The sequence below is a fragment of the Polistes fuscatus genome, unplaced genomic scaffold (assembly GCF_010416935.1).
Source record: "Polistes fuscatus isolate 324 unplaced genomic scaffold, CU_Pfus_HIC Scaffold21, whole genome shotgun sequence".
Lineage (NCBI taxonomy): Eukaryota > Metazoa > Arthropoda > Insecta > Hymenoptera > Vespidae > Polistes > Polistes fuscatus.
In genome coordinates, this window is record NW_025113098.1 from 1,171,890 (window position 1) to 1,188,589 (window position 16,700).

At 33.4% G+C, this 16,700-nt stretch overlaps 4 protein-coding genes and 1 long non-coding RNA gene across 9 annotated transcripts; 3 read left to right on the top strand and 2 right to left on the bottom strand.

Moving 5' to 3' along the window:
- Nucleotides 1-23: 23 nt before the first annotated feature.
- LOC122517816 lies at nucleotides 24-593 on the top strand. The gene is made up of 2 exons (XR_006303932.1): nucleotides 24-174; nucleotides 296-593. It is a non-coding gene; the product is annotated as an uncharacterized LOC122517816 (long non-coding RNA).
- A 623-nt stretch (nucleotides 594-1,216) lies between these two features.
- LOC122517814 (glutamate receptor-interacting protein 1) lies at nucleotides 1,217-3,703 on the top strand. Its single transcript, XM_043636388.1, has 5 exons — nucleotides 1,217-1,791; nucleotides 1,892-2,415; nucleotides 2,512-2,831; nucleotides 2,901-3,125; nucleotides 3,264-3,703. Exons 1-5 carry the CDS (start codon nucleotides 1,272-1,274, stop codon nucleotides 3,583-3,585), a joined length of 1,911 nt encoding a protein of 636 aa, XP_043492323.1. The 5' UTR covers nucleotides 1,217-1,271; the 3' UTR covers nucleotides 3,586-3,703.
- A 1,031-nt stretch (nucleotides 3,704-4,734) lies between these two features.
- Nucleotides 4,735-6,683, bottom strand: LOC122517815 (solute carrier family 35 member E1 homolog). The gene is made up of 3 exons (XM_043636390.1): nucleotides 5,891-6,683; nucleotides 5,368-5,576; nucleotides 4,735-5,285 (listed from the first exon to the last, which is right to left on the bottom strand). The coding sequence occupies exons 1-3, from the start codon at nucleotides 6,216-6,218 to the stop codon at nucleotides 4,770-4,772; spliced, it is 1,053 nt and encodes a 350-aa protein (XP_043492325.1). The 5' UTR covers nucleotides 6,219-6,683; the 3' UTR covers nucleotides 4,735-4,769.
- A 138-nt stretch (nucleotides 6,684-6,821) lies between these two features.
- Nucleotides 6,822-9,959, top strand: LOC122517813 (phospholipase A-2-activating protein). 2 transcript variants are annotated; one of them, XM_043636386.1, is made up of 7 exons: nucleotides 6,822-6,904; nucleotides 7,065-7,280; nucleotides 7,417-8,286; nucleotides 8,349-8,679; nucleotides 8,776-9,016; nucleotides 9,125-9,546; nucleotides 9,632-9,959. In XM_043636386.1, the coding sequence occupies exons 2-7, from the start codon at nucleotides 7,144-7,146 to the stop codon at nucleotides 9,956-9,958; spliced, it is 2,328 nt and encodes a 775-aa protein (XP_043492321.1). In that variant the 5' UTR covers nucleotides 6,822-6,904; nucleotides 7,065-7,143; the 3' UTR covers nucleotide 9,959. The 2 variants fall into 2 exon arrangements, with proteins under 2 accessions (XP_043492321.1, XP_043492322.1); XM_043636387.1 differs by lacking the exon at nucleotides 6,822-6,904 and having other exon boundaries at nucleotides 6,946-7,280.
- Nucleotides 9,960-12,401: 2,442 nt separating this feature from the next.
- Nucleotides 12,402-15,942, bottom strand: LOC122517817 (dual specificity protein phosphatase Mpk3). Of its 4 annotated transcripts, none has more exons than XM_043636394.1 (5): nucleotides 13,991-15,942; nucleotides 13,613-13,906; nucleotides 13,350-13,535; nucleotides 13,028-13,270; nucleotides 12,402-12,949 (listed from the first exon to the last, which is right to left on the bottom strand). In XM_043636394.1, the coding sequence occupies exons 2-5, from the start codon at nucleotides 13,833-13,835 to the stop codon at nucleotides 12,573-12,575; spliced, it is 1,029 nt and encodes a 342-aa protein (XP_043492329.1). In that variant the 5' UTR covers nucleotides 13,836-13,906; nucleotides 13,991-15,942; the 3' UTR covers nucleotides 12,402-12,572. The 4 variants fall into 4 exon arrangements, with proteins under 4 accessions (XP_043492329.1, XP_043492328.1, XP_043492327.1 ...); XM_043636393.1 differs by having other exon boundaries at nucleotides 13,613-13,696; nucleotides 13,814-15,941; XM_043636392.1 differs by having other exon boundaries at nucleotides 13,613-14,327; nucleotides 14,411-15,939.
- Between the last annotated feature and the right edge of the window lie 758 nt (nucleotides 15,943-16,700).

Below are 16,700 nucleotides of genomic sequence, written 5' to 3' on the forward strand. Positions count from 1 at the left end.
TCAAGAAGATTCTATAAAAAGAAATAATGTATTATATATTTAACGACTTTATAAAAAAAAAATAAATGACAAGAAAAGAGAAGAGTAAAACTAGTTGGATAGTATGTATAGAAAGAAGAGAAGATAATCAAGAGCTCCGGCATGAAGAGAGTTTGAAAGTAAAGAGAATGAAAGGTAAAGCAAGAGAGTCGATAACCACAAATAGAAATATTAAAAGCTAGGATGAGCAAATACATTCAACATGCGAATCAACCATATCTGGTCTTAAGATACTTAAAAGCATTAAAACGTGTAGGTGCAGCCATAAGTACAATCTCGTTCGACGGTCGAAGAAACGTAGTACGTCCAGGCAAATACACAGGGCCGCAGTTCGTTGCATCGATTCGAATGTTCAAAGATACTACCGAAGGCGATCTCGTTGCTGCGTTATAAATAGAATTTAGCGTTTACTCCCGCGATTGCGGCCCTACATCGAGGAGAGCTATTTTCGAGATCCATCGCGAGTCGTTACAGTCCTCTTCTTGGTTCTAACGAGTTTCGTTCGGAAGGAGCACTGTAGTTCCTAACAAATAATTCACTGAAAGAGAGAAAAAGACAGAGAGAAAGAGAGAGAAATAAAGAAACGAGAGAGAGAGAGAGGGAGAGAGAGACCATTTACCTCGCGAAACGAGACGGACGGATGTATTATTGTTTTCAAATTTTTCCCGCTAAGTGAATCTCTTCCAAGAGTATCTTCAAACAATCAAACCCTCCTACTCTATTTTTCTTTTCTTATCTTTCCCTTTTCGTTTTCGTTCAAAGTGTTTTTGCGGTAGGAGTTTTATTCTTACCGTACGTGAATAAATCAAAATGTGTTTGCTTGAAGATATTACGTATAATGTTATCGGAAAAATTCGTTTCGTGTTCTCGTCCAGCAAGATATATTTTCGATAAAAACGACGCCATTTCGTAGATGAAAACAATCAAACGTCTAAGGAAGATATCGAGAGAACAACGTTTACGAAGATAAATGAAAAAGTTATCGGCATATACATGTGACGCTAGTGTTTATTCGTTAGTTTCTTCTGATATCGTAATTTAGAAAGTGAAAAGCGATATTTGAATATATCTTTCATATAATGAACGTCTTGATAATCTGACGCATAAATTTTGATTATAAAATTAGTCGTTTGATGCCGTGTAACGCGAATCATTTGAATTTACTGCATAAGCTCGTGCATGAGTCGATAAGATTTGTTAAAGTTTGACAAAAGTATAAGACAATATAGAGGATGTTCAGTTCCTTAAGATTAGCGACGATGAGGTCGCACAAAAGTCGAGCCAGACCTGGTAGCGTAGCCACGTCGGCAAGTTCGGATTCCGGTAGGGCAGAGGAAGTGCCCCCACTTCTTTTCCATCCCCCAAGTTTTTTGCTTCTCGACGAACAAGACGGCAATATATCGTCACCGTCAAGTGTATCATCTAAAGTCGCACAAGTCAGAGTAGAACGCGAGGGTGGGAGCCTTGGTGTCACTCTACGCGGTGGAGTTTCCAGAGCTCTCGTTGTCACGGGAATGAAAGCGGATGGTCCAACTGCAAAAGAAGGAAGAGTTAGACCTGGTGACAGATTACTCGCGGTCGATGATACCGAATTGAGCGGTTTATCTTTAGCCGAAGCTCAAAGAGCACTTAGAAGAAGTTCAGATTCACCTGTGGCTTCTTTAACCATCGAATACGATGTCGCCAACATGGACGAAGCACGAGCAGCAACGTCTGGTCCACTCTTGGTCCAGCTCGAACGTGGACTCTCAGGTACGGACTTTCGATCTATTCAAATGTAACTTCCTTACTGCCCGAAATGTTGTATAGACTTATTATTTTGTCTATACAATATTTAACGTTACGATTCCAGGAGAACTAGGTTTAACCGTAAGGGAAATATCTAACGGAGTTTACATCGAGAGTCTTCGACCAGCAAGTACAGCAGATCGTTGTGGCGCGTTACAACCAGGAGATAAACTTTTAGCGGTAGACGATACACCGGTACAGGATGCTGTCACGGCAGCTAAATTATTGAGAAATACTTCGGAGAATTGTCGTATAGCAAAATTACAGATTCTACCAAGACTACAAAGTACGTCAGGGAGAACGGTTAAAAGAAGAGCCCAACCTCAGGTGCAACAAAGCTCGAATCAAACCTTGCAAACGAAGGAAAGTTTGACGGTAATACTACGACCCGATCATAGGGGTTTTGGTCTCGCTTTGAAACAAACTGAAGATCGTATGAATTATGTGATAAACTTCTTGGAAGCTGGTGGTCCCGCCGAACAAAGCGGTGTTCTTTTACCCGGTGATCGAGCAATCGCTATTAATCGTACTATATTACGCGACTTAAAACCTACAGATGTGGCTGATATTTTAGAAAATTCACAAATGGTAATGGATCTCAATATTCGAATTTACAAATATTCGAAATTTCTATCGAACACATGTCATTTTCAATTATATATATAATCGAATGTTTTTCAACAGATTGAACTTGTTACGGAGTACAAGGTGGGTGGTCCAGTTGTACCTAATTCTGGTGTTTTTACTGTAAGAGTTGCAAGACCTCTTGGTGGGCATCCTGATTTAGGACTTACTGTAAACGAAGATTTAGTAATTACCGAAGTCCGCAAAGGTTCTCTCGCATATAGAACAGGTAGTTTAGCATCAGGAGATCGCATATTAGCTATTGACAATCAAAAATTAGATGCGGGTGATTTGAGACAAGCAGCGCAATTACTTCACCGACCAGGAAGTTCTGTTGTTGCTTTGACTGTAAGAAAATCAGATCCACTTTCGGAAACAAGGTAAATCATACATACATAATTATTGTAAAATGATCAGAAACAACACTATTCGAATTTTACATTCTATAGAGATTATTGCAAGGAATCAAGTATAGGAAGTGATACAGTACCCACTCAGTATCCTCCAACTATTTTACGTTCTGCCAGAGAAAGTTTGCCAAGTGTCGATAGCGCGGTGGATTCTTGGGGAGAATTAGGAGAAAGTAGCGGAGCAGGCCCGGAAATATTGAGACTGTGGGATGCGGTTTCTGTGGACAGTGGACAATTAGATCCTCCGACACCACCTTATCAAAAGTATTAAAATGCATCGAAAAATGATTGTGTTATTATTAACGAAAAGAACAAAATAATACAAATATTTCGTTAATATCTATGTAAAATATTTGACACATAAATATTGAGATGAATTAAACAATATAATATAAATTTTAGCTCTCAAGAACACGGGGTATCAGACAATAGACCTCAACAAATAATACACGTATCACTGCACAAGGATCCAGTTTATGAAGACTTCGGATTTTCAGTTTCCGATGGACTTTACGAACGTGGCGTATATATTAATCGTTTGAGACCCGGTGGACCTTGCGACGGAGTTTTACGACCATACGATAGAATTCTACGTGTAAACGAAGCAAATACAGAAGAATGCGATTGTTGTTTGGCCGTACCATTAATCGCCGCTGCTGGTCCACGTTTAGATTTAACTGTGGCTAGGCCACTATCACCTCAGGACATCGTAAAAACTTTGTAGGGCGTAATGACAAAGTAGTTTATTTAATATGAATGATGCTGCTGCGATACTAATATCTCTGGTATATTTTTGTACGCATGTGTTTATTTATAAAAATAAATTTACTATAGATTGCTTTTTTAACTAGAACATCTTTTCCTGCATACAATTTTTTCTCACTCATACATACTTCGCGCTGATTCATAACACACCAACTGTACAATGTCTTTGTTGGAAGTATGTAAACGAACACATATTTATAGAAGTGCAAAAATTAAGAGATACATTCGTTTAAATTAATCTAATATTCAAATCAATGTACCTGTACATTTATAACCATTACGCATATCTACAAGTAGTCAATGTTACATTGTAACAGGATAATATTTTAAGAAACGCAAAATCATGCATTACTTATTAAAAATTACACGCTCGTAATGAATGCATTACAAGCTAGGAAACTCGTCTATGGCCAATACTCTTATTAGCCTTAAATTAGATTTAACAACTCATTATTACCGCAAACGTCAATTTATTAATTGTATAATTAAGTTTTAATATTTAACTAATCGTTGCTAATTGTACCAGCAATCAGCTGTTTTAAAAAGATCCATGCGCATTGGAGATTATATAATCCTACCTTACCAGCAGGTTCGACTTTTAAAAAAGATGCAGTTAAATTGTTTACAATTAAAAAATACATTATTTTAGAACGATCTATGAGTCCTATATAATACTACTCAAAATTAATTTTAAAAATAAAGATCTAAAAACAGTTAAACGAAACGCAAAACAATGATATATCTACCAATAATGCTAACTCGTAATAGTTAATAAACGCGTCATGAATTCAAAGATATTTGAGAAGTTGTTAACAATATAATACTGTTTTTTCCAATACGAACGTATAAAACAGCTAAGAACTAGTTTGCTTATATTTTGCTCCTCGACGCTATAAACCTTTACAACTCTTTTTGTGCAAGACAAATAATTGAAATATATATATATATATATATAAACATTCTTTATCATCCTATTTTATCGCTGGGATCATTTTACTGAATGCAGAAATTGTATGTTATCTTGAGTAATCTTTTGTAAAATGAGTTTTTAATTTGTTAAACAAATTCAATCTACTCTCATTGTCATAAGAAAATGAATATTCTTTAAGAGATATATAATTCATATTTTAAAAAAATTAAATACTAAACTGCAAATAATTGATTTCTCTTACTACCCCATCCATTTGGTATAGAAGAATTACTATTACCATTGCGATTTACATTATAATATTTCGGAAGTATACTACTGTCTTTCTCTTTTTCTTGACGTTGATCATATTTGGCTTTATTATAATACAATACTCCTAAAATGGCCATAGCCATACCAAGCACATTTATCCATGTCACTGGATTACCTAATACAAATAATGTTACTCCGATAACAAATATACGTTTGCTAGCACTTGCAACTGCATAAGTCAATGGTGTTACTATTGAAAGCACAGAGAAAGCTATAATATTTTGTAACCAATTAAGTATGCCATCTAGAAATAGTAATCCTAGTATGTTATATGAGATATTTACTGCTGTTTTTGTAACGGGATCATGTAATAGATTTATCAAGTCGTGAAATATCCAAATTGGTAAAAACATGAACAAAGCTAAACGCCCTAGTATAAGTAGAAGTCTTAAATGATGAACTCCTGTGTCATGCAGCACCTAAAGAAGAAAAGTATTTGTTTTCATTTGAACATTATATTTCGTTGAATAAGAATATAATGTGTCATCAAAATACATGCACCTTTTTAGAGTATATATTCTGTAATGAAAATGCCATTGTAGATGCTAAAGCACTTATTAGACCAATCATGTTGAAACTAAGTTCTGTTAATGTTGCAATGGCCACACCTCCGACAATAGGTACAAGACTAAGATAAACTTTCCAAGTTTGTTTTTCTCGTAAAATTATTCTTGACAAAATCACTGTGAAGAGTGGCATTGTAGCCTTCACTGGGAAAGAGCCAGATTTTTATTAATGTGTAGTACTAATAAATATACAAGCTTATAAATAGAACTTAATAAAATTCTATTGATATACTGAGAATAAAATATTAATTCTAATAAAACAATATATCATAAAATTGTTCAATCAAAGTTAAGAAACGAATTAAGAAAGTTTCAATATATTTGAGAAAAGGAAAATCATATATTTAATCGACGATGTATAGAAAGATAAGAATCATCATTTATAAATGTTTACAACAAAAGAATGTATTTTTAAAGTACGCGCCATAAAATAAGCACGTGTCAAGATTATTACATACCAGTGTGGGCATATGACACGGGTACTTTCCAAATGCTGACGTGGCTGAACACATTGGCAAGAAATTTGCCAAGTGCTAAAGGCACGATTAAACGCAAGTAATAACTCCAAGGAATATTGGAAGGAGACTTGCGTACACCCCATAAATTGAAAAATGGACCGGAGTAAACTGTGATTGAGGTTAACTGTACCATTGTCACCGTGAGTGGATATGGAAAATCGGAAAGTACCATCTTTCCGACGACATTGCTGCTGCTAGATACTATGTACCATAGCAGACACAGAAAAAGAATAGTTATCACTTTGCGACTATTCTGTTTGTCGTCCATGATGTTAAAGAAATAGTTAACAGTTTACTTTAGCCTAATGCAACACATACTTCCGCGCATAAACTCAAATGAACTTAAACAATGCGCAACATTTAACTGTAAGGTCACTGCTAGTTACTGGTAAAAGTGTTACCCAGCTAGTTTGACGCATACTGCATGTGGCGCTACTTCCATGATAACTAATTGATTAAATAATTCAACTTAACAACACACATTTCATAGAATTCTATATACGGAAAACAATGCATCTCAGCCATTTTGACATTTATCTTTCTGTATCTATACTTTATTATATCGCTTGACATTTTTCACCTTTGATCTTCGTATTATCCAATCAAAATTTCCCGCCGATTTGTCCATAAACTATATCGATTAATCGATATCGTTAATCGATTCGTTAATCGATACGTCAATCGATACGTTAATCGATATCTTCTAATATTTTTCAATATCAATATTTAATATAATTTTATTAATACAAAATAATTTAAAATAACACAATTGTTTAACTATTTTAAATTTTTGTTAATATTAAATCGTATATATAGTTAATACGTTAGTTTTTACGAACAATTAAAAAAGAAATGCTTATGATTGGTTGTTTGATCAAATTATACACTTTTGTCATTTATGTTTCTAGATAAGTCTCGAATAATTGTCTCTTTCTCTTTCTCTCTTTCCTTTAGGTAAGATTTCTATCTTGATTAATACTAATATAATTATTTTAAAAACTCGATTACGTACTTACACGTTAAACTAACCATTTGATTACAAATAATTATAGAAATAATACAGTAGTGTAACAAGCACGCATGAGTAAAGATTTTAACTATTCGATGTTTGTAGGATAGAACTCGTTTATGTACATATGCATATACTCGTTTGTGAATCGAATGATCTGTGATTTTTCTTATGTGTTGTTACCATGGCTAAAACATCATATAAATTAAGTAGTGTACTTTTTGGGCATACATCGGATGTGAGAGCAATAGCAACTTTCGCAGATGGATCCATAGTTTCTACGTCCCGAGACAAAACTGCTCGCGTATGGAAACCAAGCGGGTATTTAACCTCTATTTCTTTTCATTTTATTTCAAATTTAATATATTATTTAATGTACGATAAAATTATATAAAAAGATATCTATATATATACTAAAAAAAAAGAAACAGAATATATGTATTAAAAATAATTACAGGAATGGAAAGGATTACATTGAGACAGCTGTATTAAAGGGACACACTAATTTTGTCAGTTCTGTCTGCGTCATAAATCCATCCGAGCAAAATCCTAAAGGTTTAATTATAACTGGAAGCAATGACAACACTATATGTGTCTATGAACAAGATCAGATAGAACCATTCCATATTATAAAAGCACATCAGAATACAGTATCTAATTTAAGAACTGGAAAAGTAGAAAATACCTTCCTTTCGAGTTCTTGGGATATGACGGCCAAATTATGGAGCACTAAGGATTTAACAAATCCTTTGGTAACTTTAGTAGGCCATACCGCAGCAGTATGGTGTGTTACAGACTTAGTGGACGGTAACGTAGTAACTGGATCTGCTGATAAATTGATTATAGTATGGCAAAAGGATGGTTCTATCAAATTTAAATTGTCTGGTCATAGTGATTGTGTTCGTGGCATTATATCTATAAAAGACAGTGAATTCTTATCATGTTCTAATGATAGTACAGTACGACATTGGAATAGTACTACTGGAACCTGTTTAGGAAATTATAGTGGGCATGAAAACTATATTTATAGTATAACAGCTTTAACAAATGGCACTTATGTTTTTACTTCTGGTGAAGATCGTACTATCAGAGTATGGTTAAATGGTGAAATAGATCAGATTATTACTTTACCTACACAATCAGTATGGTGTATAGATTTATTACCAAATGGTGATATAGTTTCTGGTAGTTCCGATAGTGTTGTTAGAATATTTTCGCCAATTCCGGAAAGATATGCTTCAATTGAAACATTACAACAATTTGAAGAAGAAGTTGCTAAAACAACAATTAATAGTGAGCAAGAATTAGGAGGTTTAAAAATAAAGGAGTAAGTATAGATAAATATTTTGTAATTTTAAGTAAAAAATAATAATATTTCGTTTGTTATAGTTTACCCGACGCTAAGGCATTACAGCAACCTGGTCAAAAAGAAGGACAAACCAAAATGATATCTAATGGGAATAATGTCGTAGCATATAGTTGGTCACAAAATGAACAAAGATGGATATTAATTGGAAATGTGGTGGGAGCATCTGGTGGTAGTACTGCTACATCTGGGAAACAACTCTACAATGGAATAGAATACGATTATGTTTTCTCAGTAGATATACAAGATGGTGTTCCACCTTTAAAATTGCCATATAATAATGGTCAGGATCCTTGGGTTGTCGCACAAAAATTCCTTCACGATAACGATCTTAGTCAATTGTTCCTAGATCAGGTATAAATTACTGAGGATTGCAATTATTAAATGAATATACATTCGATACCCTTACTTTTTAATTAATATTATAATCGTTTGCGTTTATATATTTAGGTTGCAAATTTCATAATTAAAAATTCTCAACAAACTCCTATCTTAAATGATAGTGTTCAATATATAGATCCATTTACGGGAGGAAACAGATATATTCCTGGATCTAACATAACTGATAGTCCATCAGAATCTTCCTCTAGAAGTAATCAGAGTTATTCAAGTCTTTCCTCTGCATGTCCTTCTTATATACCTCATATGAAATATTTAAAATTAGAACAAGCCAATTTACTTGCTATAATCGGTAAGCCAAGTTCTCTTTATTTAGTATATAAAAAGATATGTTATTTATACACAATTTATCATTTGAATGATAAAATACATATATATAAAATACTTCTTTTTTTTTTAGATAAATTGAGTGAATTAAACGCAAAACAAGAATGTACTTCTAAGATATCCGAAGCAAAATTAGAAATAATAAAACGCTTGATGGAAAATAAGATACATGAAAAACATATTATAGCTGATGCTGTTGATATATTAAATCAAATTTTAAAGTGGCCTGAGAACCTTGTATTTCCAGCTCTTGATATAGCACGTCTTGCAGTACTCCATAAAGATATAAATGAGCAAATAAGTACACCAGATATGTTAAAAATAATAGACAAACATATTAAACCTGGAGCAATAGCTTCAAATCAAATGCTTACATTTAGATTATTAGCAAATTTGTTCCATCATGAAAAAGGAGAAAATTTTTGTCTCTCCTACAAAGATGATATATTAAAAGCAGTATGCAATTTAAATTCTCTTGGAAATAAACACAATCAGGTATAAAAACAAAATGTTATATTATTCGTAATTAAAAATATATATATAAAAGAATGCAAATAAAAATGATTTCTTTTTATTCCAGATCGCAATATCAACTTATATGTTGAATTTGATAGTTGCACTTAATAAATGTAATGATACATCTAGTAAGATAAGAATTTTAAATATAATGTTTATGGTACTTCCTCGCATTAATGAACCTGAAGCCGTATTTAGAGCCCTTGTTGGACTAGGAACTCTTTTGGCTGCTACACTGAATCCAGATGAGCGTAATGAATTAATTAAAGCTGTGCGTCAATCAGAAAAAATACTCGACTTACTAAAAACTATGTCTGAAAATGCACATGATGTTAATATTCAAAAGAAAGTAGCTAACTGTTCAAAACAAATTATAGATTTGATTACTTAAATGTTTGACTAATAATTTCCCCCACACAGGTAATTACTTGTGAGATTGTTCAATAATTTATATACATATTGAAAAAAGAAAGAACAAATAGTTTTGTAACTTATGATTTTCAGCATATTTCTTGTTTCAAAATAATACAAATAATTAATGTTAAATTGTTCTTTAAATTATTTATAAATTGGATACTACAAATAAGAAACAACATTATACATAAAATATGTGATCTTTTCTATTAAATAAAATAGATCTGTTTACATATCATTTTCTAATATATGTATATATATACGTTTTATTATAAATGAATTAAATATAGTCTCATAAAGATGTTCAAATAATAATTGATAGTATTTATAAACTGATATATACGGTTACAAAAAATGTATCATATCAATCAAATTTGTACGTGATACAGACAATTCATAGTAGACTGATGATAAATAATAACTCGTAATATACAATTATACTTATATTTATACAAATGTGAAAATTTTTAAATGAGATAGTATGTTTAATTTATTTATTAAATATATAATTTACTTAATTAAACAGCATTCATTTGACTGTTTATGCAATGAATATGAATAATCGATAACGATTTATTGATAATTTTTGAACGATCCATTTAGTTTTATTGTATTGTAAAACTACATCATATGTCATTTAAAATAAGGAAAATTAATTTACTAAAATGACAGTCCTTTATTTGTCTCGGATAAGATAGGTTGTATTTCTAATGAAATTAGTCAAAATATATACAACGATGAATATAAAATAATTTATGTAATATACGTAATATTTGATTAAATTTTCTTGGACATTTGTCCTTTAAACATACAACAGACAACAGTGTGATAGTAGAATATTATTATTACATTAACGTCAAATATATATTTTCTTAGTTGTATATCAATTTACTCTTGCAATAGTTAAGAAATAGTTATTATATCTTTGCAGTTAATTATATGAAAAATAACATTCACAGTATACATTCATTAATTTCTATTATGCTTGATGAACAGTACATATAACGTACGAAAGATAGTTACACAGTGTATCAAGCCATTTTGGCTCGTAATGGGAATGTGAATGTAACTTTTTTATTTCTTTTTTTTTTTATTTTTTTTTATATATATAAAAATAACTTTTAATATATATTTGAGATCTGAAAGATAATGGAAACATTACCGTTTCGTACAATTAAGAATCCAATTGAATATACGGATTGCTTATAGCATATAAATAGCTGCATTCTGGTCTTAATATTGATGCACAAGAGCAAGACGGTTGCTTAGAAAATCTTCATAAAAAATTTGAATGACCAACACTATTCTGCGTTCTGTAGTAACGTGATTTTCAGGAACCATTGTCTTTCACTACTTTGTATCAACAATATCAGATACAATTAATAATATCGATTGTATTCTTTGTGTTCTGATACTTGCAATATTTTAAAAATAATTTTTGTTGTTATATCCTTCGTATCCATTATAAACTGAAACGCTATAAGATGATCCCTAAACATCTTGCTTTAAGACCCTGGCATATATACTTTAGATAAATATGCACAAATCCCTTTGCATCTTTCAAACCAGAACGCATTAAGAATACCCTTTGTAAGGTAAGTCACTTCAGTGTATTGAAAAACTACATAAAAAATTACATTTGAGTATCATATTACTTTACACAGCTTAACAGTTGAGTACAAGACCATCAATTTCAATTTTGTACCTCCAACTTAGTACATTAAACAGTGATGTTTATTTTAGCTACGGATTGTGATTGATCTATTGCAATTTGTTCATTAAAGAATATTTCATAGCTAAAAACATTATCTATGATAAAATAAACACAGCCACATCATTGAAGGATTTAGGGAAAAATATTGAAAAATATATATCTTAATTATAAAAATAAATTGTCGATGGAGAGAGAAAAAATGATTCTAACACTATGTAGTGGCAACATAATACAAATTTGAACAAATCACATGTACTACGTTTCTGACTCGGAAGCATAATTTCAGAAAGTAGTCACATTTATATGAAATGCGATTACGCGATAGAAAACTACAGATTTTATTTATAAAATACTTTCAATATGCAATGCTGCTTATAACAATCTGGGGAAACGTTTTTCTAAGTTTATTTTATATATAGTATAGAGACAGTCATATCTATTCTCTCCCCGTAATATGACTGTTACATAATTGCAGCAATCTGATCTATCTTAAAATTTTAAATCAAATTTATGAAGAATAAAATTTGATCATTATAGAAGACATTTGATATGCCCAATACTCATTAAAGGAAAACAAAAAATATAATAGGAAGCCTTTAAAATTGTTAGAAACGGTATCAAGGAAAACGGCTAGATGATAAATATAAATTCTTTGCAAGAAAAAGAAAAAAGAGAATCACATATTTCTTTCTTCTTCTTCTTCTTCTTTCCTACTTCTTATCCGTTTATAAAAACGTACTGAAGATTATAATTTTTATTTTGTCACAGCAGAACTTATATTTTGTTCCCCTATACCCTTCAATCAGGACCTTGTTAACATGTTAAATAATTTGCAAGGAGGGACCTAAAATTTGTATTGGGTCCCTCCAGGCCTGTCTCATTCAGCTGGTGTACTAGTTGCCCATCTATCAAATTCTATCCCTGAATCTGGACTAAGACCCAAATCAACAGGATTTAAAAAGCTCGGTGCAGGACAATTACAAGTGCTACCAGGTAAGCAAGCCCCGATACATCTTTGATCATTTCCTTTGTTTCTATCTTCTCTATCTCTTAATTCTCTTTCAAAACTAAGCAGTTGTTCCATAAAGTGAAAATTTGGAGCAACATTGGATTTTCTACTACGTACTAGATTGAAAGCATCATTTAGGCTGAGGCTGCATTTATGCATCAAATAAGCTACAGTAATTGTAACAGACCGTGATACTCCAGCTAAACAGTGAACCAGCACTCCTTTGTCTGAGCTCCGTGCTTCCTCTAAAAATTTCATAATTTTGAAAAACTGTAGCCTCCAATATGTCGAAAATGAATAATAGAATTGGAATGTGTATTTACCTATAAACTGAATTGCTTGTGGAAAAAAACTGGCTAAGTTCTGACTCCAATGATCACTTATTGGTATCTGCATATATTTTATAGAGCCGGCACTTTCAAATACATTTGGTAAATCTGGCGTTACATTGAGTATGTATTGTATTTGATGTCGTGCCAAAGCTTCTTCATCTTCACTATTGGCTGCATTTCCAAGGTACAAATGAGGTAAAATTTGAACAGGAAAATCTTTATCTTCTTCGGGTCCTAAACATATATACAAGTAAAATCAAAATATTGTAATCAATATTTTCTCTATATTTGAAAAGTAATAAATGATATATACCAACAGAATCGCATGTACTATCGCTATCTGAATCAGAAAATGCTCTTATTGGTGGACACGATATCCTAAGCGATCTAAGACCCATCAACTCCCCATCATTAGAGTCTTGACCAGGTGACCCTTCCAAATTAGCTTGACTACATTCACACCATTCTGGATATTTATCTCTAAATGCTATGAAACCACCTGAAAGAGAGGATAAATATGAAATCCAAGATCTTTAAAGTAAAAATAATAAGAGTATAAGCGATGACTTTACTAACCAACAAGTATAGCAACGCTTCCACCATTGCTTCTAAGTCTTCGATTTAAAACTTGAATCGTTTCACCCTGGTGTCCTACAGGATCTGTAGAATCTCCAATCAACACAAATGTTCCTCTGCTATTCTTATCTCCATGCAGAAAAACTTCTACTCTGTTTCTTAGGTCTAAACACCTTATCGTTGATATCAAATCTACTTTACCTGCAGCCAATCGTCTTAACATTATACTTGGTATAGCCAAAGAGACAGATCCTCTAATATGAGCTTCCAGAAAATCTGAATGAGCTCTACAATCTAAAATAAGGAGCCTGTTTGTACCATCTTGTGATCTGAGTTCTCTAAAGAGCCAATCTGGCCCTATGAGATTATCTGCCATACTTTTTGACTTGATTTATTTACAGCTGTAAATTAATTCCCTTACTCCCATAAATATTCATATTTAAAATTCATTTTATCATTTCTTCTTTTGCCTTCTTCAAATCCTTATATAGGGTCATTTATTTTTCTCAATTTCTTCTTTCGCAGTTTGTCATGCACAATGTGTGTATGGATTAAAAACTCTTCAACGATATTTCCAATATTTAACTAATAGACAAGCAGATGTATTCTTATATTATATTCCTTATATATACAAATAACTGCCAATATATGCAGATGATAACCAATGTGTTTGTATATGTTTTGAATGTATCATTTAATATATTTATCTTTGACACTAATCGAAGAATGTAAATATTAGATAATTATTTAATTATTGCATGTTCATTCATATATAAACGATAAAACAAAGTTACGCACATGACCACATAATGTGTGTATTTATTATTAAATATTAATTGGATATGAGATGAAATGGCACTTTAAGTTATATGGTAGAACGTATTTCCCAAAGACATTCCATCAGCGCCCACGACGACGACGACGACGACGTTACAACATCGCGTTCACATTGCATCGTTCGGTGATCTCTCATGCATACCCATCACTTCCTGCGACATTAATGTCGTATGTGTTCCTCCTCCACCACCTTCTCCACCTCTACCGTCAGTTCGTCGTCGCGATTATTGATCCTTTTGCAAATTAAGACATGTCCAATTAATGACACGCTTGTGGAATGTTTACGCTTGTTCAAAAAATGCATGTTCCGAAATAATAACTTTCTCGCGCAAGATATTTCCCAATCAGCCGAGTAACCAGCTCCTCTTTTTCACTATTCTAAAAGGGTCAAATCCTATCTTGGCGCACAGATCATTTTAATACGTTTCATCCTTTTGTTTCCTCCGACGCATACGTTCAACCATTCTTTGGTTTTCACCTTTCTTCGAACATACGTTCGTTAGCGTCCTATATTCTTTACTCTTACTCTTACTCTTACTGTTACTCTTACTCTTACTTTTACTCTTCCTCTTCTTCCTTTTCTTCTCTTTTGCTCTTTGTGCTCACTCTATCTCTCTCTCCGTTTATCAACATAAAACATAATAACTTCGTGAATGGACCATCATACTGACGATAGAACGAATGCCGATACAGCACCAAAAAGAGAGTGATTAACGAAGAAACAATTAACAACGATCTACAAACTACAACACGAAACGATGACGATGCCGATGACGGCGGTGACGATCACGAGTAACATAACGAGAGAGAAAGAAAGAGAGGGAGATAGAGAGAGAGAGAGAGAGAGAGAGAAAAACGGGGATGCTGCGTAGCGTACGCTGGACCCGTGTCAACGGCAGCAGCGCGCTCAACGACTCATTCGATATCGATAACGTATCTCGACGATTCGAGATCGTCCCCGTCTTCTTCGTTTCACCTTACGAATCCTTCCAGCATCGCTCGCGTCGTTTCGTCTTCTACTCGTAACTGCTTTCTCGGGTAGCGTACGATTAAATTTCCACCTTTCTCCTACCCCCCTCTTTTTGACTCTTCCACTTCGTTCACTCTTTTTCTCCTCTGCCCTCCTCCTCCCTCTACCTCTCTCACACTCTCTCTGTCTCTTTCTACCTTTTGACACTCTTCTCTTCTTATTTTTGACTTCCGTTTCTTTTTCGTTTCGTTTGAATGGAAAGAGATCAAGAGGAGAGAGGAACTTACTCACTATAAGTTTCTCCGAGTCTTCGTTCTTGTTTTAACTCGTTGTGTTGTATCACAAGTCGTCGAAGGCCACACCTTACCTCGAGCGTCCTTCCGCCGAGAATGGGCAAATTACACTCGGCGGTCGACAAGTAGGGGAAGGCAATGGGCTCGAGGATTGGTCAGGAATCACGTGGTTTTGCTATACTGACCAATCGGATAGCGGACTGACGTCAGTTCATTGACAAAAGATGTTTTCATTAACAAGGCGTAGGTAGATGAGTGGGGTGAAGTAGAGGGGGTGGAGGTCGTTACTGACCGAACCCGAGCATCGATGAGAGTGGCGCGTGGGAATCGGAGGGGCCGTAAGAAGGGCCGTAACCGGAGAGACCCTAAGCGTGATCTTCCCTTACGGGTGCGTGAGATTCACCTCTTTTCCCTGCACCACGCCTTTTCATCTTCTTTCCTTGCGAATGTATAAAGGGATAACAAGAGAGAGAGAGAGAGAGAGAGGAAGAACGCTACGTTTAACTACACACCGAGCTCACGCACACATTTACACGCACGTGCTGCTAGCAGAGCAGTACCATTCGCAGCACTAAAAGCACCAGGGAAGATTTCCTCCATCGAACGGCCCCGTCCTTTAATAAAACTTGTTTTTAAAGAAAGATTCTACTCGAATATCCAATATCGACTTTCCAAATTTTGTGTTACTCTTCTTTCTTTCTTATTATTTCTTTATCCTTTGAAAATTCGTTACAATAAATACATTGATAAAGAATACGTATAGGTGTTTTATTTCGATAATACCTCATAGTATTTTTTTCTCATATGTATTTTAGAAATATAGTAGAATAGCGTGTACAAGGTAAAAGATCGATAATTAAAGTCACACAATGTGGTACGTATTATGTAAGAAGGAAATACATTTTCTCTAATGAATATCGTGTATATACATGTTACCATCGGTTTTGAATGAACGTATTCTTTAAGATATTCTCGATCGATCAATGCC